At 36.8% G+C, this 23,373-nt stretch overlaps 1 protein-coding gene across 1 annotated transcript; it reads right to left on the reverse strand.

The window, feature by feature from the left end:
* Positions 1–144: 144 nt before the first annotated feature.
* LOC104214790 (MAP3K epsilon protein kinase 1-like) lies at positions 145–21,140 on the reverse strand. Its single transcript, XM_009764536.2, has 24 exons — positions 20,777–21,140; positions 19,592–19,726; positions 17,496–17,516; positions 17,267–17,340; positions 17,089–17,179; positions 16,924–17,007; positions 16,274–16,375; positions 14,393–14,524; positions 14,149–14,220; positions 13,577–13,680; positions 13,137–13,227; positions 12,673–13,062; positions 11,536–11,862; positions 11,389–11,433; positions 8,649–8,828; positions 8,453–8,536; positions 7,860–7,951; positions 7,695–7,778; positions 4,557–5,353; positions 3,998–4,386; positions 3,756–3,890; positions 2,213–2,619; positions 1,296–1,410; positions 145–648 (listed from the first exon to the last, which is right to left on the reverse strand). Exons 1-24 carry the CDS (start codon positions 20,834–20,836, stop codon positions 472–474), a joined length of 4,188 nt encoding a protein of 1,395 aa, XP_009762838.1. The 5' UTR covers positions 20,837–21,140; the 3' UTR covers positions 145–471.
* Positions 21,141–23,373: the final 2,233 nt, after the last annotated feature.

Consider the following 23,373-nt stretch of genomic DNA (forward strand, 5'->3'; position numbering starts at 1 on the left):
TGCTTCATCCCTCTGTAGCTACACGTTTGTGTAACTTTTTCAAAGGATTCGGAAACAGGAAACCATTAAGTAAATGTATCAGCTTCAAGAAAGAAAGAAAGAAATGAATGCAACTTTGACCCCTCAGATGATTCATCTCAAAGATTGACCAACTCCCCCTATCTAATATCTTCAGTATTTATTTAGAAAATACAGAGAGGAGAGTACTTTATGTTATTGTACCAAATAAAACTACTTGCATTAGTCAATAGCTCAGAAAGAAAAGAATCAGACAGGCTCACAAACTCGATATAAGCATCTCGTTTTTTAGACACTCGGGATATAATTACATTGGAAGGAGAACTGAGGGCTTAAAAAACACCCGAAGCACAACCAATAATGCAAACTAAGAAAAAGGACTAATTACAGACATGAAACCAAGAAAATATACAGCTTGCAAGACAATTAGCAGAGAGGTGGCCAACTGGTAATTTACAAAACTGTGTTTATGTGGAGTGCTTTAAGCAGAGAAGTCGCCATCTGTTTCACCAAAACTTGGCCACCAGAACTCTGTCCATCTCTGCGCTCTTCAATCAAATTCTGAAGCTTTTGAGGTAGATCATTCTCCACAATAAGTTGCTTTGGTCGGGGATGGTGCTCATACACAGCCTGGCATCAAAACATTTTTGAGCAATTCATTAGCAAGTGCTTTACCTAACACTATCATTCAGGCAGTGACAGTTAACAGAAAGAGTATCTAATTAGCCCCATAGTGATACGACTTTTAAGTTACATAGAGTAAACAGGAAATGTGTGTGAGGTAAAAAGTAGATGTTCTAATTCGAGACCTAGCAAGATCCTAGTATGTCTATGATTGTCAATGTATCTTCTATGTAAATCTGTTTGCACCAAAAACAAATCCTCTCCATGTAAATCTGGTTTTCAGTGCATAGGGTGTACTGATGTTTTTAATATATACAATAGTTACCAATTCAAAAAAAAAATGGCTACACAGGATTCAACACAGAATTTTTGAAAATTGAATCTTGAGAGGACAATATCATGTCATCTGAAGGAGGTTTCCCAGTCACAGGGAATAGGACTGAGAGTGAATAGGTGGAAGTTTCATCAAGTATATCATATGTCACTTGTTGCTATTGCAACATAGTCCCCCTCTGTAAAATAGAACTGATCATGAGAGGCAGAATCAGTGACCAGAAAGTTTCTAATCGGGAACCAGTGGAGATCATTCCGTCCACTTAGACACTCTAGAACAAATACCATAATAGAACCACTCAAAAGCAATAATTTCACACCTTTATCAACTTGAGCAAATTCAGTCGAGCTATAGCATCTCGGTGGTCAAGCCTAGAGACAAGCAATGGTGTTAATCCATTGACAGCGAGAGTTGTATTTATTCGAGATGATTTCCTGCATCAAAATTAACCAGAGATCAACAGAAGAATAAACTCATAATTAAATTCCATGAAAAACTAGTATAAAGAGAAAAGGTCAGCAATGCAAATTCAGTATGCAGGACTAGAGTGGACAACCTCTGTTATACTGTATGGGCTTATTAATTACTCATATCATATGAAAAAAGACAATTAGGAATTCAAACTAGCGTTACAATGTTGAGAAAGGGCAAAAAGAGGCATTAAGAGTATTGCTCATCTAGTAGGATAGAATCCATTTAGAGACTAACTAATCAAAAACAGCCTCACAGCCAAATAAGCTATGAAATGATATTAGATGTATCAGCTCTACTACATAAGAGTCCATCTACCAGGATCTGGATAAATGTATCTAGGCAGCAGCACTATTTTCCTTCTCTTTTGATAGGTGCATCTTGCCAGCTAAACTATTGTCAAGCCAAAATGGTCAAACTTGCCACTATTTTTGCTTTTGTTCCAAGCAACCATGTTTCCAGAAGTCATTCAATTGTAGGCAGATTCATTAACGCAAGTTTAAAAAACACAAACACGCAACATATGCAGTGGCGGAGCCACTCATTGGCAAGGGGAGTCAATTGACACCCCTTCGTCAGGAAATTATACCGCGTAGGTAGGTTGAATATTATATTTTTATGCATATATACTATGTGTTGACTCCTCTTAATTTTTTCATATGCTTACTTATTTATATTTTGACTCCCCCGAGGGAAATTCTGGCTCCGCCACTGAACATATGCAAGCAGCAAACAGGCAAAGTGAAAACTCGAAAAGTGACATACGTGATAATTTTCAAGAAAGGCTCCAGTATGTGCAGAAAATGCTGTTCTGGACAGCATTCAAAGAACTTGACCATTTTCTGTATAGCATCCTTTTTGAGCAAAGCTTGTTCCACTTTCCTGCTTTCGTTGTCATGTGCCAAACAAACAGCAATGGAATCTAATGCTGTGACAGACCAGAGTTCATCTTCAAGTAAGCTCAGGTATACATCAAGTCCACCATGAGCACGAAGTTGCTCTCTTGAATTACGTGACGCATGAGCCATATCACATAGAAGAGGTAATGCATATTGTTTCAATGGAGAACTGGTCATGATAAAATGCATCAAGTGTGGAATAATTCCATTTTCCGCAGCTTGCTCCTGTCTTCTCTTATTGATCTTGCAGAGGTTGAACAATGCATGGAGAACCTGCAGCAAGGAAAAAAGCAAGAAAAAGTCCATGAGCATAGACTTCAGATATCACAACTAGGAATATATGCTGAGCAGTCACCTTACAGTGAATGTGTAAGCTTTAATTAGTTATTAAAAAAGAAAAAAATGCTAAGAATATACCTATATCATTGGCAATTGACCGCGGGGGGTTTGGGGGGGGGTTGTCAAGGCAAATAAAGAATCAAGGCACCGTCATATTCGATATTATACAAGAACCACCATTGGGGTAATTTACTTCTTCTTGTTACACTAACATTAGGTTTCCGTATGAATAAGTGGGAGATTTAGAGAGAATTTAGTTTTAGAGACATAATTTGCATTAAAAGACAGGTTACTTACTGGCATTGAAATGTAAGAGGACCAAATAGAGTGGACTATACAGAGGTTTAATGTTGCTAACCCGATTAGTTTGGGATTGGAGTGTTATTTTGTTGATAGTTTATTATATTCCAAGGACTAAGGCAAGACACAATATCAAAACTAAAAAGTTGTAAAAAAAAAAAAACTGCTAGTGCAATCTGCAGAAACTCTCAAAACCCTGCACTTCCACTAAACGATTTTGTTCTGTTATAAGAGATCAGAGCGCTCGAAGTTCCATCAGAACAGCCATTTACAACTGACGAACCATAAGCAGACAATCTCCAACCAAATGATAACAAGAAGTGACAAGGCCAGGCGTATAACATGGTCTCTCTTCAAGAAAAAACCAAATAACAGAGTTCACATCCTCAATTGCAAACATAGACTAAACAAAGAGTGAAATTTATACAAATAAGCTTCTCAAATTGAATTATTCGCACTTCGTAACAAACCTTAATTACAGAATAGGCATTTTATGGATCAAAGAGAATTTTCACAAAGATTATAGGAAAAAATATTGAGATAATACAGAGTTCTAGTTTTGTTGTTTATGTTTCACTGAGTGAGCACAATATTTTGCTAAGGATCATAGAAGTAAAGAGCAGTGAACTGCAAAACAATAAACTTAGTACTCCAAATCCTAATTTACCATGTACATGAATGATGCATCCAATTCGTAATTTGGTTTCGTTGTAAAAACATATGCATCACCATGCTCTCTGGTTAACCGATGAATTAAATGCTTAAATTACCTCATGATGTATTTGGGACACAAGAGGACCCTCTTTGAGATCAAGATTGGGTATCAAATACTTGATTGCATCTGCTCTCTGGAGATGTTCTAAGCAGTGTGGGTCTGTTGAAAGGTGATTAATGCATTTCAATAGCTGCAAAAAAAAAAAGGAAAAAAAGGAACCGTCATGAGCATAGTTGTGTGATAATAATAATAATAAAAAGCATTGCAGGGCAGAAATTTTTACTAGAAAAGAAGTACCTTAAGAAGAATAGGGGGCTCTATCTTATTAAACATCTGAAAAAGACGGCTGAGCAAACTTTGGCTGCACATGAAGGATTTTACAGTTGTGTCTGCTGCAGCAAACTCAAGCAGAAGGTCTGCTACCTTTTCCAAGTATTCCCTAGCAACATCAGCATTCCAGGGCGACACCATGTGTGAAAGTATTCCAGATGATGCTGCACTTCCTGGTCTAGCATTTAACACTCCAGAGCCGGACAATACACCTGACGCAGTCTGTGATGCAAGTCCAGAAGTTGAAGCAATTCCATCATTAGAAGCTGCCCCTCCAACTTTCTTAGTGGCAGCTTTATGTGGACTTCTAGGCAATGATTCCAAGTTAGTATTTTCCCTTCCACGTCCAGAAACCTCTGTTCAGCCATTTAGAGAAGATGAAAATAAGAGTCTGCTGGATGGTAATCAAAAGACAATGCCTTGTAAAAAAGGAGTATTACAAACACTTCAATTCTTATCAAATTCCAATAGGAGGCAGGGAAGTTTGCAATTTAAAAACAAGTGAAACAAGCAGCTGAGTCATTACCTGCAAATTCAGCCATCAAAAAGTCCAAGCCATTTGTTTTCTTTTCATTAGATGCATGCAGAAGAGGGAGTATGCTCTCATGCTTCTCCAGTCCAGGAAGATTGTGAACATATTCAAGCTGACCCGAAAAATGGCGAGATGGGGGTTCCTTCTCCAACAAACTAAGAAGGGGCCGTACATTCTCTTGCAGAGTAGCTGTTGAAGCAGGAAATCCATATGATGCCCTGTCAGTTGATATTCTACTTGTATTGCCACCTCTTTGCTGCCTAAAGTCAATCTCAGCTCGAGAGAGATCATTTTTGTATCTGTCTAGGCTTTCTCGATCTCTAGAAACAGATGTTCCATCTGGCAATCTTGATGGACCTGAAGCTTCCACTGTAGCATTACTTGACCGAGGCCTCTCAAAATCCTGTCGAAAAAATGGAGAATCTGGTGAATGTGAAGCTGAAGTACGTGAAGGTTCCTGCATTCCAGCTGGCAAAACACGCTCTCCATTCTTAATCTTAAGCATATCTGGCTGATCAGTTCCATAAGGGGGCATTTCAGTCTGCATAAATGAAGAATTGCCAGGGTCAAGTGGCCCAGACCGTGGTCGGGGAGCCAATCCATCAGGAGGGAACCCACCTCCACCAGATGCAGAAGCTAAACGAGCCGCTTCATTCAAGCTGTAGAGAGTGTTGATGAGCCTGAGCAGAATTCCGTTTTTAGCAGCTATGCGGCAAAAATCATTTCTCGGAGTAGATCGCTGAAGCTTAAACACCTGCCACATGCCATCTATAGCCATGTGAACCATTTCCCTGCATGCATTTTGGGAGGGGAGACTTTAGAAAATATTATTTGCATAACAGTTAATTTAGGTCATGATATTAAGATGCTAATTAATCACGCCTAGGTATTTAGGTCTTCCTGTTTTCTATCAAAAGTTCTAAACTAAAGAAAAGCTAAAGAGAAAGAAAAAAGGCAAAGTGGAAAAGGAGAAGATAGCATGGGCTTCATAGAGATTATCCATTATTTATAGCATTCCCATCCTATCAACATTTGGATCGCCAAATTCATAAAAGTTCTAGTGTCTTTGTAAGATATAAGATGTGAGGTTTAGGTAAAGGCAAAAGTCTCATTTAGTTGATTGATATTCTTCATGCTTTTGGACTGACTGACTCGGTTTCTTTTGCAGCCCTATCATCCGAGAGCATTGAGAACCTACGAGATGCTCCATCAAAGGAAATCGAAGGGCAACATCAGCAAGATATCCTTGATTTCTGGGGTCCAACATGAACCTGCAAACAATCTGATATTCTTTTGATTCTGAGGATAGTAGGATACGAAACCAGTGGTGAAGTTTCTTACTCTGGAGCATACCTTTTTCTTTTTTGTCTTTTTTTATAAGTAATTGGTAATACCAGTATGATGCTCTGAGTCAATGCTATAAAACTACGCGAACTGCAGTTACATTTTCAACTTTGCCAAAAAGTTTCATAAAGCTTCCTAAATCATTTCTTTCTAATTGATTGCAAAAGTTTTCTAAAACATTTGGCTTTCTGCTTGTGCATGGTCGACTTTATCTCCTTTGAAACACCTCTAGTTTCTTTCCTTCCAAATGTCCCAAAAATAAATAAAATCATTCTATCTTACACTCCATACTGGTAGGAGCTCAAAGACAGAATGTTGTATCACCAATTCAACCCCGACTAGTAGCAGGAACATACTACAAGCATCTGTATTCCTTTTACAATGCACGAAGAAATGGTCTACAGATTCAACTTCTTCCTCAGATAAGGTAACAGATGCTGCAAAGTACTTTCCATATCTTCTGCAGACGGTCCATTGGGCAAACAGCCTCATGTGCTGCTGTCAAGCTAAGGACAGCAACTTTGAGAGGAGCTTTGCTTTCCACATATATCCACATAGATTGCAGATACCTTCTTCTGCTTTCATTACCAACGGGAATAGAAAGGTTTCGGTGTGAACTTTCCGTTATTTTCTCCCAACCATAGTAAAGCATCAGATTATTGTCTTAGGTTTTCAAGACCTTGAGAAGGTAGTAGCTGCATTATTCATGAAACCTCCCATGCATGTCTAAATACTTTTCCACTTACACCAGAAAGGGTACATTAACAAAAAATAGGTAAAGATGTTACTAACCACAGTATTAATCAGCATTAACCACATGAAGTCAAACTGTTTGTCACTTGTTTGACAAACCTCCAAAAGACATTACTAACAGTAGTTAAGCTATATTTTTAGTGGCGATTACTAGAAAGATGGGTTCTGGTGATAAAACCTCCAAAAGACAGATGTCTGTTCATGATGCCAATTGTTTCTCTATGTGTTTGAACCACATCTCAAACTGACTTTTCTCTATATTTGCTTCAAATTGTAAAATGTCCAGGTGAGTGGTTGGTAGAAACCTAATCACACATTCCAACGCCCCCCCCCCCCCAAATAAATTTTACCAAGTCTGTCTGGAGCCTAATATTTCCCCAAAAGTAGCAAGGTCACTCTCAGAGATCACACTGGTTATCGATATCTCATCAAACAATTGTATGATCTGTCATACTTCAAGAACATTGCAAACGCTCTTACCCTGTTGAATCACGTCCACCCATAGACAAAATTGAAATAGGACTAGTTATTGGAGTCACTATATTAAATGCCAACCACACTTAAATCAGGGTGACGCTGCTATCTGAACTCAGGTCTTTTTCAACTACCTACTATCTCGGTCCCTGATTGAAAATATCCAGGTCATGACACTTCTTAAAGAATTTCTTTCTTTTAAAAATAAATAGTTTTCTGTAGCCTCAGAAGCAATTTTGCAATTCTTGAAGGTGAATTACTAAAATCTCCAACACAATTATATCTGCAGTTAAATGCTTTAACACTTCGATTAACACCAAACTCATTTGTAATTAACAAAATTCTCTTTCAACAATGAACAAAATCGAAATGTAGATTTCCACACTCCACAATAAGCAAAGTTCCAATATATGCATTAAATTGCCCTCTTGCAGACCAAAATAATTGTACAAGAGAAACTACATTCATTTAAAGTCAAATATTTGAAGTGAAGAACACATGAGAGCTACGACATCTCGTCAGTAAATGAAATGCTCTAATCAAAAGATATAGAAGACAAACCTATATTTGGCATAATCAGCTTCTAAAAAGCCCACAAGAACAGGTATTCCACGGTTTGCAATAAACATTTGCAACGTCAAGGAACTGTAAACAAAGCAATCATCAGTTAAGGTGTGCAACTTTTCATGTCATCAACACAAAAACCCAGAGCCATAATCTCTATACCTCGACTGACAAAGCTGCTGAAAGAAGCAAGCTGCTTCCATACGAATTTCTCGAGGACGATCGGGGGCGGCAAAACTCATTACGACAGGGATCTACAAGACAATTAAACAATACAAGTTGAGAAAGTTACGCCCCAGTATCAAGAAAACTATTGTTTGCAGCATTTACTTTTAGAATTACTAAACATTTATTTTATCAATATTTAAAGTAGAACCAGAAGTTTAACTGTAAGTAACACTTACAAGGCCAGCAAGACAAGCATTTTATTGGGAATACGTGTTACCTTTAACATAAATACAAGTTGAGAAAAATGGTTTAGCCCCAGTATCAATAAAACTTGCAGTCTTTACTTTTCAGAATTATTAAAATTTACTTACAAATTTCTTTTGTTTCTAGTTTCTTTTTGGTGTACCCATGAGCTTCCTTTTAGTTTAGAAGATTGGGTTTATGTTGTAGAGAACCATGTTTTGGTGTAGGTTCTCTATTTTATGGTATATGGCTTGTATACGGGGTTTCCCCCATTTCTTAACAAAAAACATTTATTTACAAATATTCAAAGTACAATCAGAAGAATAAATGCTAGTAACACTTACAAGGCCAACGAGACAAGCATTTTCTTGGGAATCCGTGTTATCTTGAACAATCAGGTTTAGTACTTGCAGCACTGAACAGATGACCTGAAAAATGAAAGCACATTAGTCCACGGATTAACCGGAAATAAATCTGCTACAGCTTGTTGAATGTGCATAGAGACTGAAGGACTAATGCGATCACACCATAAAGACATACACGAGTTTTGGGAACCTCAAGTAACTCCATTAGAGGAAGCAAACCATGCTGGGTGACAAAGACAAGCTTCTGGTCTGGCCGTTGATGAAAGAATGCTATTAACTTCTGACAAGCTGATACAATAACATCTTCTGATTCATCTGTTCTTAAAGATGATACCAACTTGCTGAATTCTACAGCCTGCCAATATGATAAGTTCCAAAATATCCGTGAGTCAGGTTTTTCGTTTATCTTGTCTAGAAATTCATATATCACTTAACGGAGATAGAACTTATGTAACGGTCAATGCAAATAAAGCATATAGAAAAGGTATATAAACTAGAGATTACAGGATTAAACACGAGGAAAATTATCTTATACTTCTCTTGCACAAGCTAAAAATCCCTATTACAGGCTACTGGCTGCACTCTCTTTTGAGCGCAAGCTCCCCATACCCCCTCCCTTCTCTTCCCCTGTTATCGTTGCTTTGGTTTTATTCTTTAAAATTTAATTTGAACACAATTTTGAAAACTTCCCGATAAAACCTTCCAGCAACGTAAATATTCTTTTTTCAATTGGAAAGAAAGACAATCTCCCAAGATGATTCATTCATTGCAAAAGAAGGAAATGAGACGAAACTCTATACATTAGCAAATCAGAAACCATAATTTTCAAGAATGTGGAAGAAAAGTGTTATATGTATGCTCTAATGTAGATTGTGCCTGGTACTGATTTGTCAAACCTAAAACATTAGCAACCAAAGAAAACTTTATTTGCAATCCTTGTGCATCTAACAAAGAGACCCCGGTGAGATGGAAAATGAAACAATTGGCACAGCGCTGCTAAAGAAAGGATATTTTGCTGTGTTGAAAATATACTTATAAACCTCCATTTTTAATAAAGAAAAAGTTTTTTTTAAATTTTTTTTATAAACCTCCATAATCTTAACAGTTGATTTTCTTCGTCAAAGAAAAACATATAAAAACGGTAGCAACCAAGGAATCTATCAAGCAGATGGGTTCTCAATTTGGCTTTCAGAAGAGACAAAAGGGAAGAGATTGTATAATTATTGCTTCAGAATCAGCTCATAAATAACATGCCAGATTTTTATGGTATCAGTACTCCAATAAGATTTTATCAACTGTTTTACAGTACAATGCTGTCAAAGAGTTTGAGGACAAAATATTACTTGAATGATGTAGAGGCATTAAAACCATTTTTTAAATAGTGTTTTTGACTCTCTTCCTACATATGTGATGTCTCTTTGTTCTGTTTGCCTGTCAAGATTGAGAAAAGAATCGATAAGCTTGGAAGGAGTTTCCTGTGGCAACGCAACAAGGAGAGGAGAACCTTCAACTTGGTGAAATGGAAGACTAACAAAAAACAAGAAAGAAGATGGTTGGGCATTAAAGATCTCAGACAACATAAAAGATGCTTGTAAATGAAGTAACTTTGGAGGTTTAATGAAGAGATGGACTCACTGTGGGTGAGTGTAATTAGAAACAAGTATGGTGTTGACGGATAATGGTGTTCCAGTATGTTAGAACACCCTTCTAACACCCTTTGAAGTTTCTGTTTGGATGGCCATCGCCAAAATTGTATTTAAAGTTGGCAATGGTAGAAGCATTGCCATTTGGATGGATGATTGGGCTGGTAATGGCCCTTTGATGAACTTATTCTCTGATTTGTTTCCCTTAGCAGTAAACAAAACTTCATCACTACCTGATTACAGAATCAATGGGGTTTTGGAGCATAAACTTCAGAAGGAATTTTAATGATTGGGAGGTAACGAGGACTGCTCAATTTATTAATCTGTTGAGCATGAATCTGAAGCTATTAGAAACAAAAGATAGCATTACATGGAGGCCCAGCAGCAAAGGAGTGTTCTCTGTGAGTTCTTTTCTTGCTACAAGGATGAAGGATCTGATAAAGGTGGGACTATTTAACGAAGCCTTGGCTATGGAAACAAATTTGGAGGGAAGGATGCCGAGGGTCTATTTGGAAACAGTCTCTCTACCCCAGGGTAGGGGTAAGGTTTGCGTACACACTACCCTCCCCAGACCCCACTAGTGGGATTATACTGGGTTGTTGCTGTTGTTGTTGGCTATGGAAACAAATTTGGAGGTCCAAAGCTCCAATCAAGGGTTGCTTGCTTCACATGGATAGTGAGCAATGAAGCTCGTTTCACACATGCGAATCTGCAAAAGAGGGGGCGTCCTAACTAGGAAATGTGTTCTCTGTGAAAGTCAAGCAGAGAGTACCTGTCATTTGCTTTTGCATTGTCATGTTACTGCACGATTATGGCATTTGTATATGAATATGATTGGGCTGCAGTGGGCTATGCCAAGGACAACAGCTGACCTTTTGAGGAGATGGACAGAAAGGGAGCTAGGAAGATGAAGCTTCTTTGGTGGGATACTATACCTGCTTGCATATGGTGGACTATATGGAACAAGAGAAATAGAAGATGCTTTAAAGATAGTGTCAACTCCATTCACAAGATAACGGCAAACTGTATATTTTCTTTTTGCTTTTGCTGTAGACTGGAATATGTAAATGAGGCTGAAATAGTGCTACAGATTTTAGAATCACTAATAGCTGATGCTGTCTTTTGCTAATTGGTGTTTCCGTGCTGATATTGTACAGCTAAAACAGCACTGTCTTTGTGCTGAATCATTTACAAATTTACCTTAACTTTTCAAAAAGACAAAGGTCAAGGCGTCCACACACAAATAAGTCAAGAAAACATGTCTACAAGTACCTGAAGGTGAAAAAGATTTTCTGTCGGCAATTTATCATCAAAGCCCTGAAAGCATCCAAAAAATAAGGAATTAAGATAATGAAAGGAGAAAGACAGTCGGGTATAAAGAATATGCATAAACCAAGCAAAAAGAATAAGCACACATACTAAACCATCCATGTCTATTACATCCTCCTTCAACACACCCATCATGATGCTGAGTAAATCACCACCATTTGCTGGTCCTGATTCACTCTCCATTTGTTTCTTAGCAATTGTGGCCCTCAACTTTGTTGCCAAATCATTCTTTCCAGTTTCGGAAACCGCATTGCTTTGAGCAATTTGTGAAGATGATGAAGAAAGAGAAACTTCAGCGGCGCGATTCTCCAGGTTCTTCTCCAATGGATGAAACAGGTCATCCAACGAAGCATCACCAGGGGGGTCACTAAATCTACTCAGTTCATTTCCTCGCGGAACTACTGATGTCTTCACAGCCTTCACAAATTTTCAGATACGAATATGATTCAGCATAAAATAACAAGCAGCTAAATAGACGACACAAGAACATTGAGTAACGTTTGATGCAGCGCAAAAGACATAAAGGAGCAAAGAAACACAAGCAGAGTTGAGCTTCAAAATAGATCAGAGATGATCTTGCAAAAAATAAATAAAAATCAATCCACTAATAGTAACCAGCGTGAGATGAACGTACATAACATGGATGAAATTATAGAAACAAAAACAAGTGAATACCCCGAAACCAGAGATAGATATTCTTTTTCTAAATTAGAACTCTGAGCTCAGGCAGGACATGGACTTACCAACCTCTTCCTTCCGATAAACTACTATTCATAACACGAAAAACCTGGATTAGTGATGAAGTTAGTCACACCAACACGGTTCCACCAATTAGACTTGATAACTGACATCAAAATCATCCCATTTGCATAGATAACATACAACAAAAGAAAAGGTCATAATTGGATTAAACCTACAACACAAGAGGTGTAAAAGTTACCATCTCCAGCTTATGACAGCTAAATACTAAAGACTTGTTTACTAATTTTCTAACATTGAAAAAGAAGGATCTTGTTCAGCAAGCAGCAAAAAGAAAATAGGAATTATAAGCATATCCTTTACATTTTTCCTCAAAGAAGTGAATTTATTGATATGCATTCAATAGATGCAAAAAAGAACACCTCATCAAAAGTACATTTCAAGCAAAATACATTAGGAATCCTGTAGTGATTTCTTTGGCAATGACATTAAGAAATCAACAATAAGAATTATAAGCATAAACTTTACCTTTCTAGGACTATGATCTGGGTTCTTTTGTCCAGAACTGGATGATTCAGAATAAGCATTAATGCCACGTCCTTTTTCTTCAACCTTCTTACCTACATTATTTCCACCCTTGGATTGACTAGATTCAAGCTCACCGTTTGCAAGAACTTTCTCAGGCTCAACCAAGTCTGTTGAACTTTGAAGCGTTGATTCATTATTCACAGCCAATCCATCAGCACAGCTTTGAATAGGAGACTTCTCATGGATTGCTAAAGTTGGAACTTGATCTGACGTAAATTGATCTTCATTATTATCAGTTCTTCCTTCTAAGTGACTACTAGTTGAGCCATCAAACTCTTCTGACTTGCTAATCTCCGAGACTTCAGGTGATGCCAACACTGAACAAGATTCCTGGATTCGGAGAGTATCACTATATTACTTAATTGATATTTTCATCATATTAAAGAAACTCCAAAGAAAAATACTTTTGCTTTGTCCGAAAAAGAGCTTCCAGCAGCACCCTTATCATCTTCATTCGATGCATCTGTATCAGCCGATCCATCTTCTTCTATATTTCTAAAAGATAACAAATGCAAGAAAAATATGGTGTGGATCAAAAAACTATACCGTCATAGAACGGATATCTAGGGGGAACCCCAGAGGAAAAGTACTAGACTAATGATGACTAGGAGTGTTTTACAATCCCCGAGGCTTGGTCTAGTGGCCCGATCACAACCCCTGATGTGTGGATTGAACACAAGTTATGGGTTCGAACCCTAACACAGATAAGATAAGAACCTGGCATTTAAGTGTAAAGTGTAGAGGGGCGGGCCCATTATCCACTGTGTCTCGAACTGTGTGCCACTGACCCTCGGAGATTTCTCAATTATCAAAGAAAAACTAAAGAGTATATTACAAAATCTACCTTAGCGTCCCACTATGACGGAGTGAGGACTGCAAAGCACGCCTTGAGTTTTGTATCCATGGATGTGAAAGTAGTGTCTTAGCATCAGGCCTTTGTCTAGCATCCTGAAACACGCTAATCTATAGTTACCAAAATCTATTGGAGCAGTCAAAGGATAAACTAGCGAGAAGACAAAATCATAAAAATTATCAATCTCCAAGGTATCTAAAGCTTCAAGTTTCCATTTAACAAAATGTTTGGATGGATTTCTGTAACTACATTAAAGTCAGAAAATGTAGTTGAAGATTCTCCAAATTCTGACAATATTATAGAACTCCATTACTTTAAAAATGCCAATTATATAGAGGCCGGTGAACTTGTAGTTCTATTAGATCCACGTCCAACATCAGACTATCATCATCCTTTGAGCATTATAAATGTGAGAGTAGACAACTTAGGTCATGTCACCTGTAACTTCTCATATTTTCCCAATCCAAACGCACAGCAGTCTCCCTTTTGCCTCATTAAGCCAATAAACTAGTAAATATCAAGTACCAAGACTTAATTGATGCAGGATTAATATATTCTATTACCTTCTTAAAACACTGACGCAGAAAATCAGTGATAGCAGGAGAAAGGCTGTCTGGAATTGGGGGATGATCATCCTGGAAATACACAAGGATCCATTAAATCGATGAAGATCGTAAAAGCAGCACTTAAGGTAGCATTTGATTCAAGCTAGTGGAATAAGGAATATCACCACTACCTTAATTCAAAATATTATCCTCGTCTTCCTCATACGTAAAGACAAAAAGACATAGCATAACTAAAACTCACCTGTACAATCCGAAAGAGAGCAGGCATGGGCTGAAGATCATAGTACGGAGGTACACAAGTAAGAAGTTCTATAACTGTACAGCCAACACTCCAGATGTCAGATGCAGCACATACTCCCGACATTTCAATCACCTGAAACACCAGAAAGCATTAAGGATAGATCTTCTAGGTGCAAGTTTCTACTATCACTAATATACAACAACAACAACAACCCAGTGTAATCCCACAAGTGGGGTCTGGGGAGGGTAATATGTACGCAGACCTTACCTCTACCCCGAGGGGCAGAGAGGCTGTTTCCAGGAGACCCTCGGCTCAAGAAGGCAACAAGAGACACTATATTAGTACTATCAATAGACTCATAATAAAATAACATACAATACCATAAAATCCATAACATAACATAAATACCATAAAATAACAAAATAACAGCAATATAAGAGATATAAGAAATACGAGAAAGATGTAAGGTATACTAATAAACAGCAGATAAAGCCCATCATCAGTAGCTGATCAATAGCATCCTAAGACTAATTCCTAACTGGCTAGTCTCACTCTAGTGCGCTGTAAAAAGAAATCACAATTTTCCCTAACCTACAACCTTAATGCTCGATCTCCATAATTCCCTGTTTAGGGCCATGTCCTCAGTAACCCTAAGTCGCGCCATATCCTGCCTGATCACCTCTCCCCAATACTATCACTAATATAACCAGCAGAATATTTCAACAAATCCCATTTTCTTCCCTTTTCTAACCAGTGAACTGTCCATTCAAACTATTTGCTTTTTGGGTGGTTTAGCATTCTTTTCCAGAAGAAGAAAGTCTGCTTTCAGATTTTTTAATTATTTTGGAACTTCCTGGGAGTCAAATGGCCCATGCCAAACAACACTGCTGATTTATTGAAAAGCTGGATCAGGGCAGGTTCAGAGAGAAGAAAGATAACATGGTGGAACACTACACCAGCTTGAATCTGGTGGACTGTTTGGAAAGAAAGGAACTTGAGATGCTTTGAAGATGAGATTGAAGATGAGCACAATCACGTCCAGAGGATAAAGGGCAGCGGAACTTTTTGTTTTACTGTTGGTGTAGAATGGAACTGGCAAATGAAGCTGAATCTATTCTACAGCTCCTAGAATCCCTATACATTTAGACAGGGCTATACTTTTGTCTTCATACTTTTGGCGCAACGTACATAATTCCAGCAGAGTCCTTTTTTTTTAAAAAGTGATCGAAGATTTATAAATACTTGCAGAAAGCCAGTGCTAAAAGTCATAATTACAAAATGTGCAGTTCCTCTATTGTATCTAGAAATCCAACTTCATCATGTACAATAAGCAGGTTGAACCAAAAAGCTTGCAAACATATACATCTTTGTTTAAGGCTATGTATGTTTCTCCTGCTGCCTTCAAAAATTATTCTATTTCTTTTAAGCCAAACAGTCCACCAAATGGCTTGAGGAATGGTATTCCAAGTCTTCTGCGATTTCTTATGCAATCCCTCTTAGTACTGTTTATGAGTAAATGCCATTTCAATTCCAGCACATTCTCAGTGATGTCTATGAGTAAAAACTTACCATTTCAAAAGAGAAGTCTACTTTCAACACATCACATTGACATGCTGAATTATGCCTTTTAAAAGGTGGCTTCTTACAACGGTAAAATAAGTCAAGCTAAGATACTCAAAACTTTTAGTTGTACTTGATTTCCTTCTAAGGAACACCATGTGCATGAGTAAATATACAAGATAGAAATCTCAGCTAAGCAACAGCTAGTCGATAACTAATTCAAAGAAAGTTCTCGACCCTTTCAGAGGTGAATAACAGGCAAGAAAGAAAAACAAAATGCCAATCCAAATATAGACACCACGCAAAATAAGTTTTAAACACCTCAGGTGCCATCCAATATGGTGTTCCAACAACTGAGTGTGTATTAACATCTGCCTCTGTCAATTTTGTTGCTACGCCAAAATCAGCAAGTTTCACCAAACCCTGCAAACAAAAATTATCAAGAAAAAAAAATTAGGAAAGGCAAACACACACGTCAGCAAAAGTTTACTTGAGCTGATTTTATAATCCAAATGAGAATGGATGGTAACAATGAGATTGGAAATGCAAGTAATTAGCCATGCAGTTATAGAACTCATTAAACTTCTTTCTCCTAAACAAGGGACAAAAGAAATCAGATAATAGCACAATGAGAAAATAACTAATTACTCCAGTCATCTCATTTTATGTGGTGGGGTTCGGAATATGAGGGTCAAACTACTTAATTTTCAGTCTGAATTCGGATATAGATTCTTTGAGTTTTTTAAGTAAGAAATTTCGTATTGTGGAACTACGTAAAAAGAACTACTAGTCCCTATAGTTAATAAATCGAAATATTTATTCAAAAAAATAAGAAAATTGTGGTCAAAGAAACAACAAAACCTTTCTCTGACTACCCAAATAGTAATAAAGCCACAAAAAATGGAATAAAGAGAGTAGGAATTTCCCTGCATGAATGTAGCAAAATTAGAAAAGGGGGTGCGATTAAAAACCTCTTTAGTTGTCAATATATTTGCGCCCTTGATATCCCTATGAATTACACCTTGCTCATGTAGATAAACCAACCCTTCCAATACCTACGATAGAACAGAGCCATCAAAAACTGAAACTTCCACAACTAATCTGAGAGACACCTAACTTGGCACTCAATATGAAACCTGAGAGATGTAAACAGCAACCAAAGATTCTGGAAAAGGCCCAAATTTGTTTGGCTTGACAATGTTGGCAAGTGAACCATTCTCTACATACCTTTAAAGAAGTATCAGAATTTCAATTAGTTAGTCTCTTTCAGAAATAAAGCAAAAAAATATGAAAATATGTTTCAAGCTCACTCACTCAAGAATTATGAAAAGATGAGTCTTTGTCTTTAAGGATCCAAGATACTTCACAATGTTTTTGTGGTTCAAATTCTGGAGAACAAAAGAAAATATGATCACACAGGTTTAATTGTCCTTACTGAAAAGTATACCTTCAGGTGCATTCTATTTTCCTTTTGTTTCTTTCTCCTCCTTGGGAGGGTTGGGGAATGCTATGATGAGGGCCAAAAGAGGTAAGAGATCTTTACCTTAAGCAAATCAATCTCTTGCTGTGACATTAATGCATCCGACCAAGTATAGCATCCAAAGAAAAGAACAACTCGTAAGTCACATTAAGTAAATAATACAATTCATCAAATGACACCATGCACATATCAGTAATTATCATACATTAATTTAACACTACCAAATGTTATGGATGATTTGTCGGAAAAACATACTGGAGACATATGGCTTGGAATAAGGAAGACCAACGCTAATTAGGAGATCCTATTTTTGGCAAATATTTCATTATAGTAACTTCGTTTCAGGTAAGAAATTCTATTTTGGCAAGCATTTTCAGTATAGTAAGAGTCATTAACTAGTAATTTTGTTTCTAATAAGAGATTCTATTTTTCTAAGTATTTTCACTATGAAAGAATATTTTAATTTTAATCCTTAACTTTAGCTTTCCTATTTTTCCTATGTGACATCTACTTAAGAGAATGTTCGGAGGAAATAGTCAAGCATTATTTCTATCAAACAATACAAAGGTTTAATAGCCAGTTTGGCCAAACTTCTGAAAATTTTAAAGTACTTATTTTTTCAAAAAAAAAAAAATCGTTTTGGGTGGTTAAAAGTATTAATCATCTTACAAAAAATAATAAGCAATTCTACGTATTGGCACAAGCAGTTCTTCTAGTACAGGAAGAAGTAGAATTTTGTAATTTGTCCTTAAAAGTAAAAGGAAAAGTAGAAAAAGTAATTTTTTTCAGGACAAAAATATATTTAGGAAACTCCATATTTACCATATTACCTCTTATCAATTTAACCATTTGTTTCTCAAACTATATGTACCAAAATTAAGAAGTTATATAAGATGTGGACTATTATTACTTCTGATGAAGAAATAAATGCTTTAACATAGGGCTCAACCGGGTTCTAACATGTCCACTACTATTACTTTGGTTTAACAATATTTATATTGATTAAAAATCCTGATGTACTTTGCGATTTTGTCTTCTACATTTAATTAAATAAAATTGAAAACTTAATTAGGATGATTCATAATAAATATAAAAATAATTTATCTATTTAAATAATATTATTGTAAAGTAAATGTGAGTTTCATTGCCATTCCTCATAGTCTCTTCAAGAGGCAGAAGCCAGGAACAATAAGGTTGGAGAACAGGAGAAGAAAATATCCCTGTGATTCGACCCCTAACCGGGAGACCTGACAAATTGGTTCCACAACCAATCACTATGGGCAATTCCAACACAAAGAGGAGTTTAGGGATCTGTTTCAGGAAGTGCCGGCATTAACAAAGCAAGAGTGGCATAATTTACATCCAGGAGGGAGAAGTGAATCGCGCCAACTGAATCTGAATTAGGAAATCAGCTGCTGCAATTGTCACCGCAACAGCAGGAAATCTTTTACGGGACCAATAGGAACCATATCAAGGAATCAGATGTGGGAATTGGTAGCAATAACAACTAGAAAAAATCATCAGAACCGAGTTGCCAATTGATTAGAGCGGCCAACAGGCTTGGGGGCTGGGAGTGGTGCCAGAGTAAGGAAAAGGAAGCTCAACACTAACCAAGTCCATCTGCACTTGCAAGCAATCATCGTTCAGAAAAGAAAAGGTAGTCATCCTAACATCGATCCATCAATGAAAGAAATACACAAGTACAATTGTTAAAGTACTGTCAAGAGGATTAAATCTATTTCAAGGTTCGAAATTACGGTTTAGATCAACAACCACATAGCCATTGTTGTGTTTGTCTTAGTATAAAACAGACATAATCTTCTTCCAAGCCAGCTGGATTAAGGAACACATTTCCCAGACTATGGGTGCGCGCTTGCAGTAACACGAAGAAAGACAGGAGCCCCAACAAAATAATTATAGTACTAACTACTAACAGTAATCCTGGTTGTAAATATTTATACAACTGGATGTAGTTCCAACTTTATATCAAAGGATATAAGTAGCAAAAGCTGGGTTATCAAGAAAACTGAGCAAATTGATTCCCATAGATGCATATTTGCAGACACAATGTACATGTGGCAACACACGAAGTTGGTAAAAATCAGGACTTCTATGTTTTTTCTCTTTAGTAAACAATTAGCTAAGAAGTGACGATGTACCATAATGATGTTGAGATCCTCCTGAGCAATATTCTCTAAAGAGACTTGCTTAATTGCAACAAAGTCTCCATTTTCCAAATCCAGACCTTTATAGACTCGACCATAAGCTCCCTTCCCAATCTCATCTCCAAGCATCTTCAATCCACAAAGACAATTATCAATCAGTCAATCGAACAGCTATGCCTCAATTCCGAAAAGAGCAACAAAATTTGCTTTGAACTCAAATGTAGACAAACATAGAACACATATATTATACTAAGATATATACTACATTGTTTACACCTTCAAAATTTTTAATAGCTCAGCAGAAAAATTCCAAAACCCTGACATGCCCGAGACAAAAAACAACAAAATTTTCCCCTAATAATCCATACCACTAAATATTTCAACACATAATCTCATCTTTTGTTGTTTGATGACAGTGGTGTCCAACCAGTTTGCACGCACTTCTACTATCTCACTGAGCACCTGCTACTCCCACCAACACAAGTATCGGGTAAACTCTCCCACCTTAGCTTAGACAGATGAGAAGAATCAGCTAGTGTTCTTTGCCTCCGCTGGTTGTGTAGCATAATCTCACTTAATTAGAAAATGCAAGGAAGCTTAACAAGATTGAAACTTTAATTCTAGTTTGCGTTTCTTCAGAGCATACTAGTACTCGAAATGAAGAGGAGTCTTGGAGCAACGGTAAAGTTATCTCCGTGTTAACTATACGTTACGTGTTCGAGTCGTGGAGGCAGCCACTAATGCTTGCATTAGGTTAGGTTGTCTACATCACGCCCCTTGGGGTGCGGCCCTTTCCCGAACCATGCGTAAGTAAGGGATGTTTTGTGCACCGGACTGCCCTTTATACTAGTACTCGAGATATAGCAACTAAATGAATAACAACAACAACAACAACAATTATGATTTGGTCACAAACAAGTTGAGGCCGACTATACGGATCTTCACTGACCATGTCACTCTATTTAAACTCATCTCATGCCAACATACGCAATCTCATGCCAATATTATGCAAATACAAATGATAAACAATATTAGAAGTTCTCTGTATAAGAAAAACCTGAAAAATAGAGACAGAGGTAAACATATACATATGAACACAAATTAAAATGTTTATGTATATAACTACTAGCACTAAATTCTCCTATGTATGTCAAATACATAAGGTGAATAAATCATTACATATTTGTTATCGAGGGTTTTGGATTTGTGGAACGCAGCATTTGCCATTTGCCTAGACATTTCTGTTCGAATTAATCTCTTCTCCTTTCTTCCCCCACCCACCCCCTCAAATGCGTTTTTTCAATGAATGAGGGAATGGATTCTCGAAGTTCTATAATTGCTTCATGAATTCAAAGGAAATAGAAAGATAAGATCTCCGGCGGCGGTGAATCGATCGGAAGTTTGAGAATTGAAGAGCTCCGACGGGCCCTGCGTAAAGAAGAAAGGGAAAGGTTTTGAGCCGGGCTTTGGAAGGCCCGAATGGGCCGAAAATGAATTGGTACGTTTGTTCAAATGACCGGCGATGACTGGTAAAAAGTACAACTCGATAGACACTATAAATATTAGTCTTTGGATTTTGGAGGACAGTTATGTCTCGGTTGGAAATTTTGAATTTTTCCCTTTATGGAATTTTATTTATATTATTTCTTTTTAATTAGGGAAAATTGATGTTTTTAGTTAGTTATAGCTTTATTCCAATTTTAAGTCCTTCGACGATGACGAATTTTCCAACGAGCCTTAGAAGGAGCTCTAAATAGTTATTTGATCAAAAAGTGTAATTTTTCACTAAGCACATTCAAGAGTGTGGCGTAACAACCAATGAAGTAGAAAGATAATCGTGAGGCTCTAACAAAAATAAAAATATTAGGTAATTCTTCCCATCTATTTAAACACACAAACTGGTCGAGTACTACCGTCACACAAAAAATGGCTTGTATATTAAAAAATGCTCTAATTCAATCCTTTCATTTTATCATTCTTTTTTTGTTTCAATATCACTTGCTCGAGTTTCGAAAACTGCACTTCTCGATTTATATAGGGAAGGCAAACCACTCCTCCAATCTCTTTCTATTCTTATACAAATTTAGAAGATCTGAACCTCCGAGTGTAAGATACTGATTTCGATACTAGATTAGAAGAAGATAAGAATGTACTTCTATCTGTTTAGTTAGTTTGTCTAGCATAATTATTTTTGTTATTTTTACATTTAACGGCCGACATAATTATTTTTTATATTCGAAGATTACCAAAAATGTTAGATATCGAGCTCATACATGCTTCAATTGTTTATAATAGTTAAGAACTTTATCCTAAAATTATCGAGTAACCTTTTAAAAGCTCGTCATGTGCGTGCTTTCTTGTGTGTGGGGACATGTGGGGGTGTAGAGAGAGAGAGGGAAAGAGGAGATATTAGGTTTGGATTAAAATAAAAAGTTTACGTGATTTTTGAACTGTATAAATTTTTATTTTATTAGCAATTTCTCTTTGTTATATTACATACTAGTTCTGATTACGTGCGTTGCACGTGTATTCCGTATCAATAGGTTCAATTTTTTTTTTTGAAAAAAACTATAAACATTATCAAAACATGTGATTGAGGAATAAAATAAAATTCAAAGGGAAAAAAATTCAATTTCAAAATAATATAAGGTTCTAGTACCTTAATAACACTCTCCAACAATTTCTTGCCTAAAACTTATCCATACGAAGGGTTGATGGACTTGCTGGAGAGTGTATGTGCCAACTCTCAAGGCAAAGAAGCATGTTGGCTCTTTAGCTATCGCAGCCCCAATTCATTGTCAGCCAAAACATAATTGTGTTAGTATTTGCTCCATAGCATGATATAAAAAGAAAATGACCCCTTATCCCTCGTTATCTTTCTTGTTTTCACATTCCCTTTTCGTTTCTCTTCTAAATATACAACTTGATAATACAAGCCACAACCCATAATTTCAACCTTGTTTTCATATCTTCAAATTATCACCTGAAAGAGTTAGTAAACTACCAAAAGATATTAACACCTGATCAAGAAAATTGCTAATGGAATAATATTTATTGCTAATTTGGCAACAAATTAGACGATGAAATTAGTAAATTCTCAATTCACTGAAAATACAAAGTATACCATCTGATAAAAGTGGTAATCAGACTTTTTATATATTAATATTTGAATGGATTTGTTTCATAAAAATATGAATTATTTACTGTGCGCCTGTGCCCCCAAATCCCATCAATGAATGGTACAATTAAAATAAAAGACCAACCCATGACAACTCAAGCAAATTCAACCGCATAAATCAATTTACAAAATACATAATTTACATATACCCATGAGAACCTCCCATAAAATTGAGACCAACATCAGTTAATTAGATTCTACTCCATAGCACAATGAGAGTTCACCACAAGTTTCATATATATGCTGACATTCGAATGCAAACACAGAGCCAACGCAGCGGAAATTAACTAAGAAACGTACCTTCAGTCATTGTTGTTCAAGCGTCTCAGGGAACCGTCTTTGAAACCTTTAGCAGAAAACGTAGAGAGTCTTCTAGCTTGTGCCTATCGTAGGATACCAGACTGATGGAGTCACATGCGTATTTATAGGTAGGCTAGGGACTCTTAGGCAAATACTTTAGCCCTAGGGACTTCTCCATAAACTATAATTACCTCAGGGACTCTTAATATATGGTAATTTCTTTCCATCAAAGAAACTACCATATATGCATAACTACAGAATATTATCTGATATATTATTTCCTTTGAGAGACAAGGTA

The sequence above is a fragment of the Nicotiana sylvestris genome, chromosome 4 (assembly GCF_000393655.2).
Source record: "Nicotiana sylvestris chromosome 4, ASM39365v2, whole genome shotgun sequence".
Taxonomy (NCBI): Eukaryota; Viridiplantae; Streptophyta; class Magnoliopsida; order Solanales; family Solanaceae; genus Nicotiana; species Nicotiana sylvestris.

Excerpts from the sequence above, each read along its gene's own strand:
- LOC104214790 (XM_009764536.2), bottom strand. The coding sequence starts at position 20,836 with ATGTCTAGGCAAATGGCAAATGCTGCGTTCCACAAATCCAAAACCCTC. Across the intron at positions 13,063-13,136 it reads CTTTTTCGGACAAAGCAAAA|GAATCTTGTTCAGTGTTGGC; the intron begins GTATTTTTCTTT and ends CTCCGAATCCAG. Across the intron at positions 1,411-2,212 it reads CCTTTCTTGAAAATTATCAC|GAAATCATCTCGAATAAATA; the intron begins GTATGTCACTTT and ends ATTTTGATGCAG.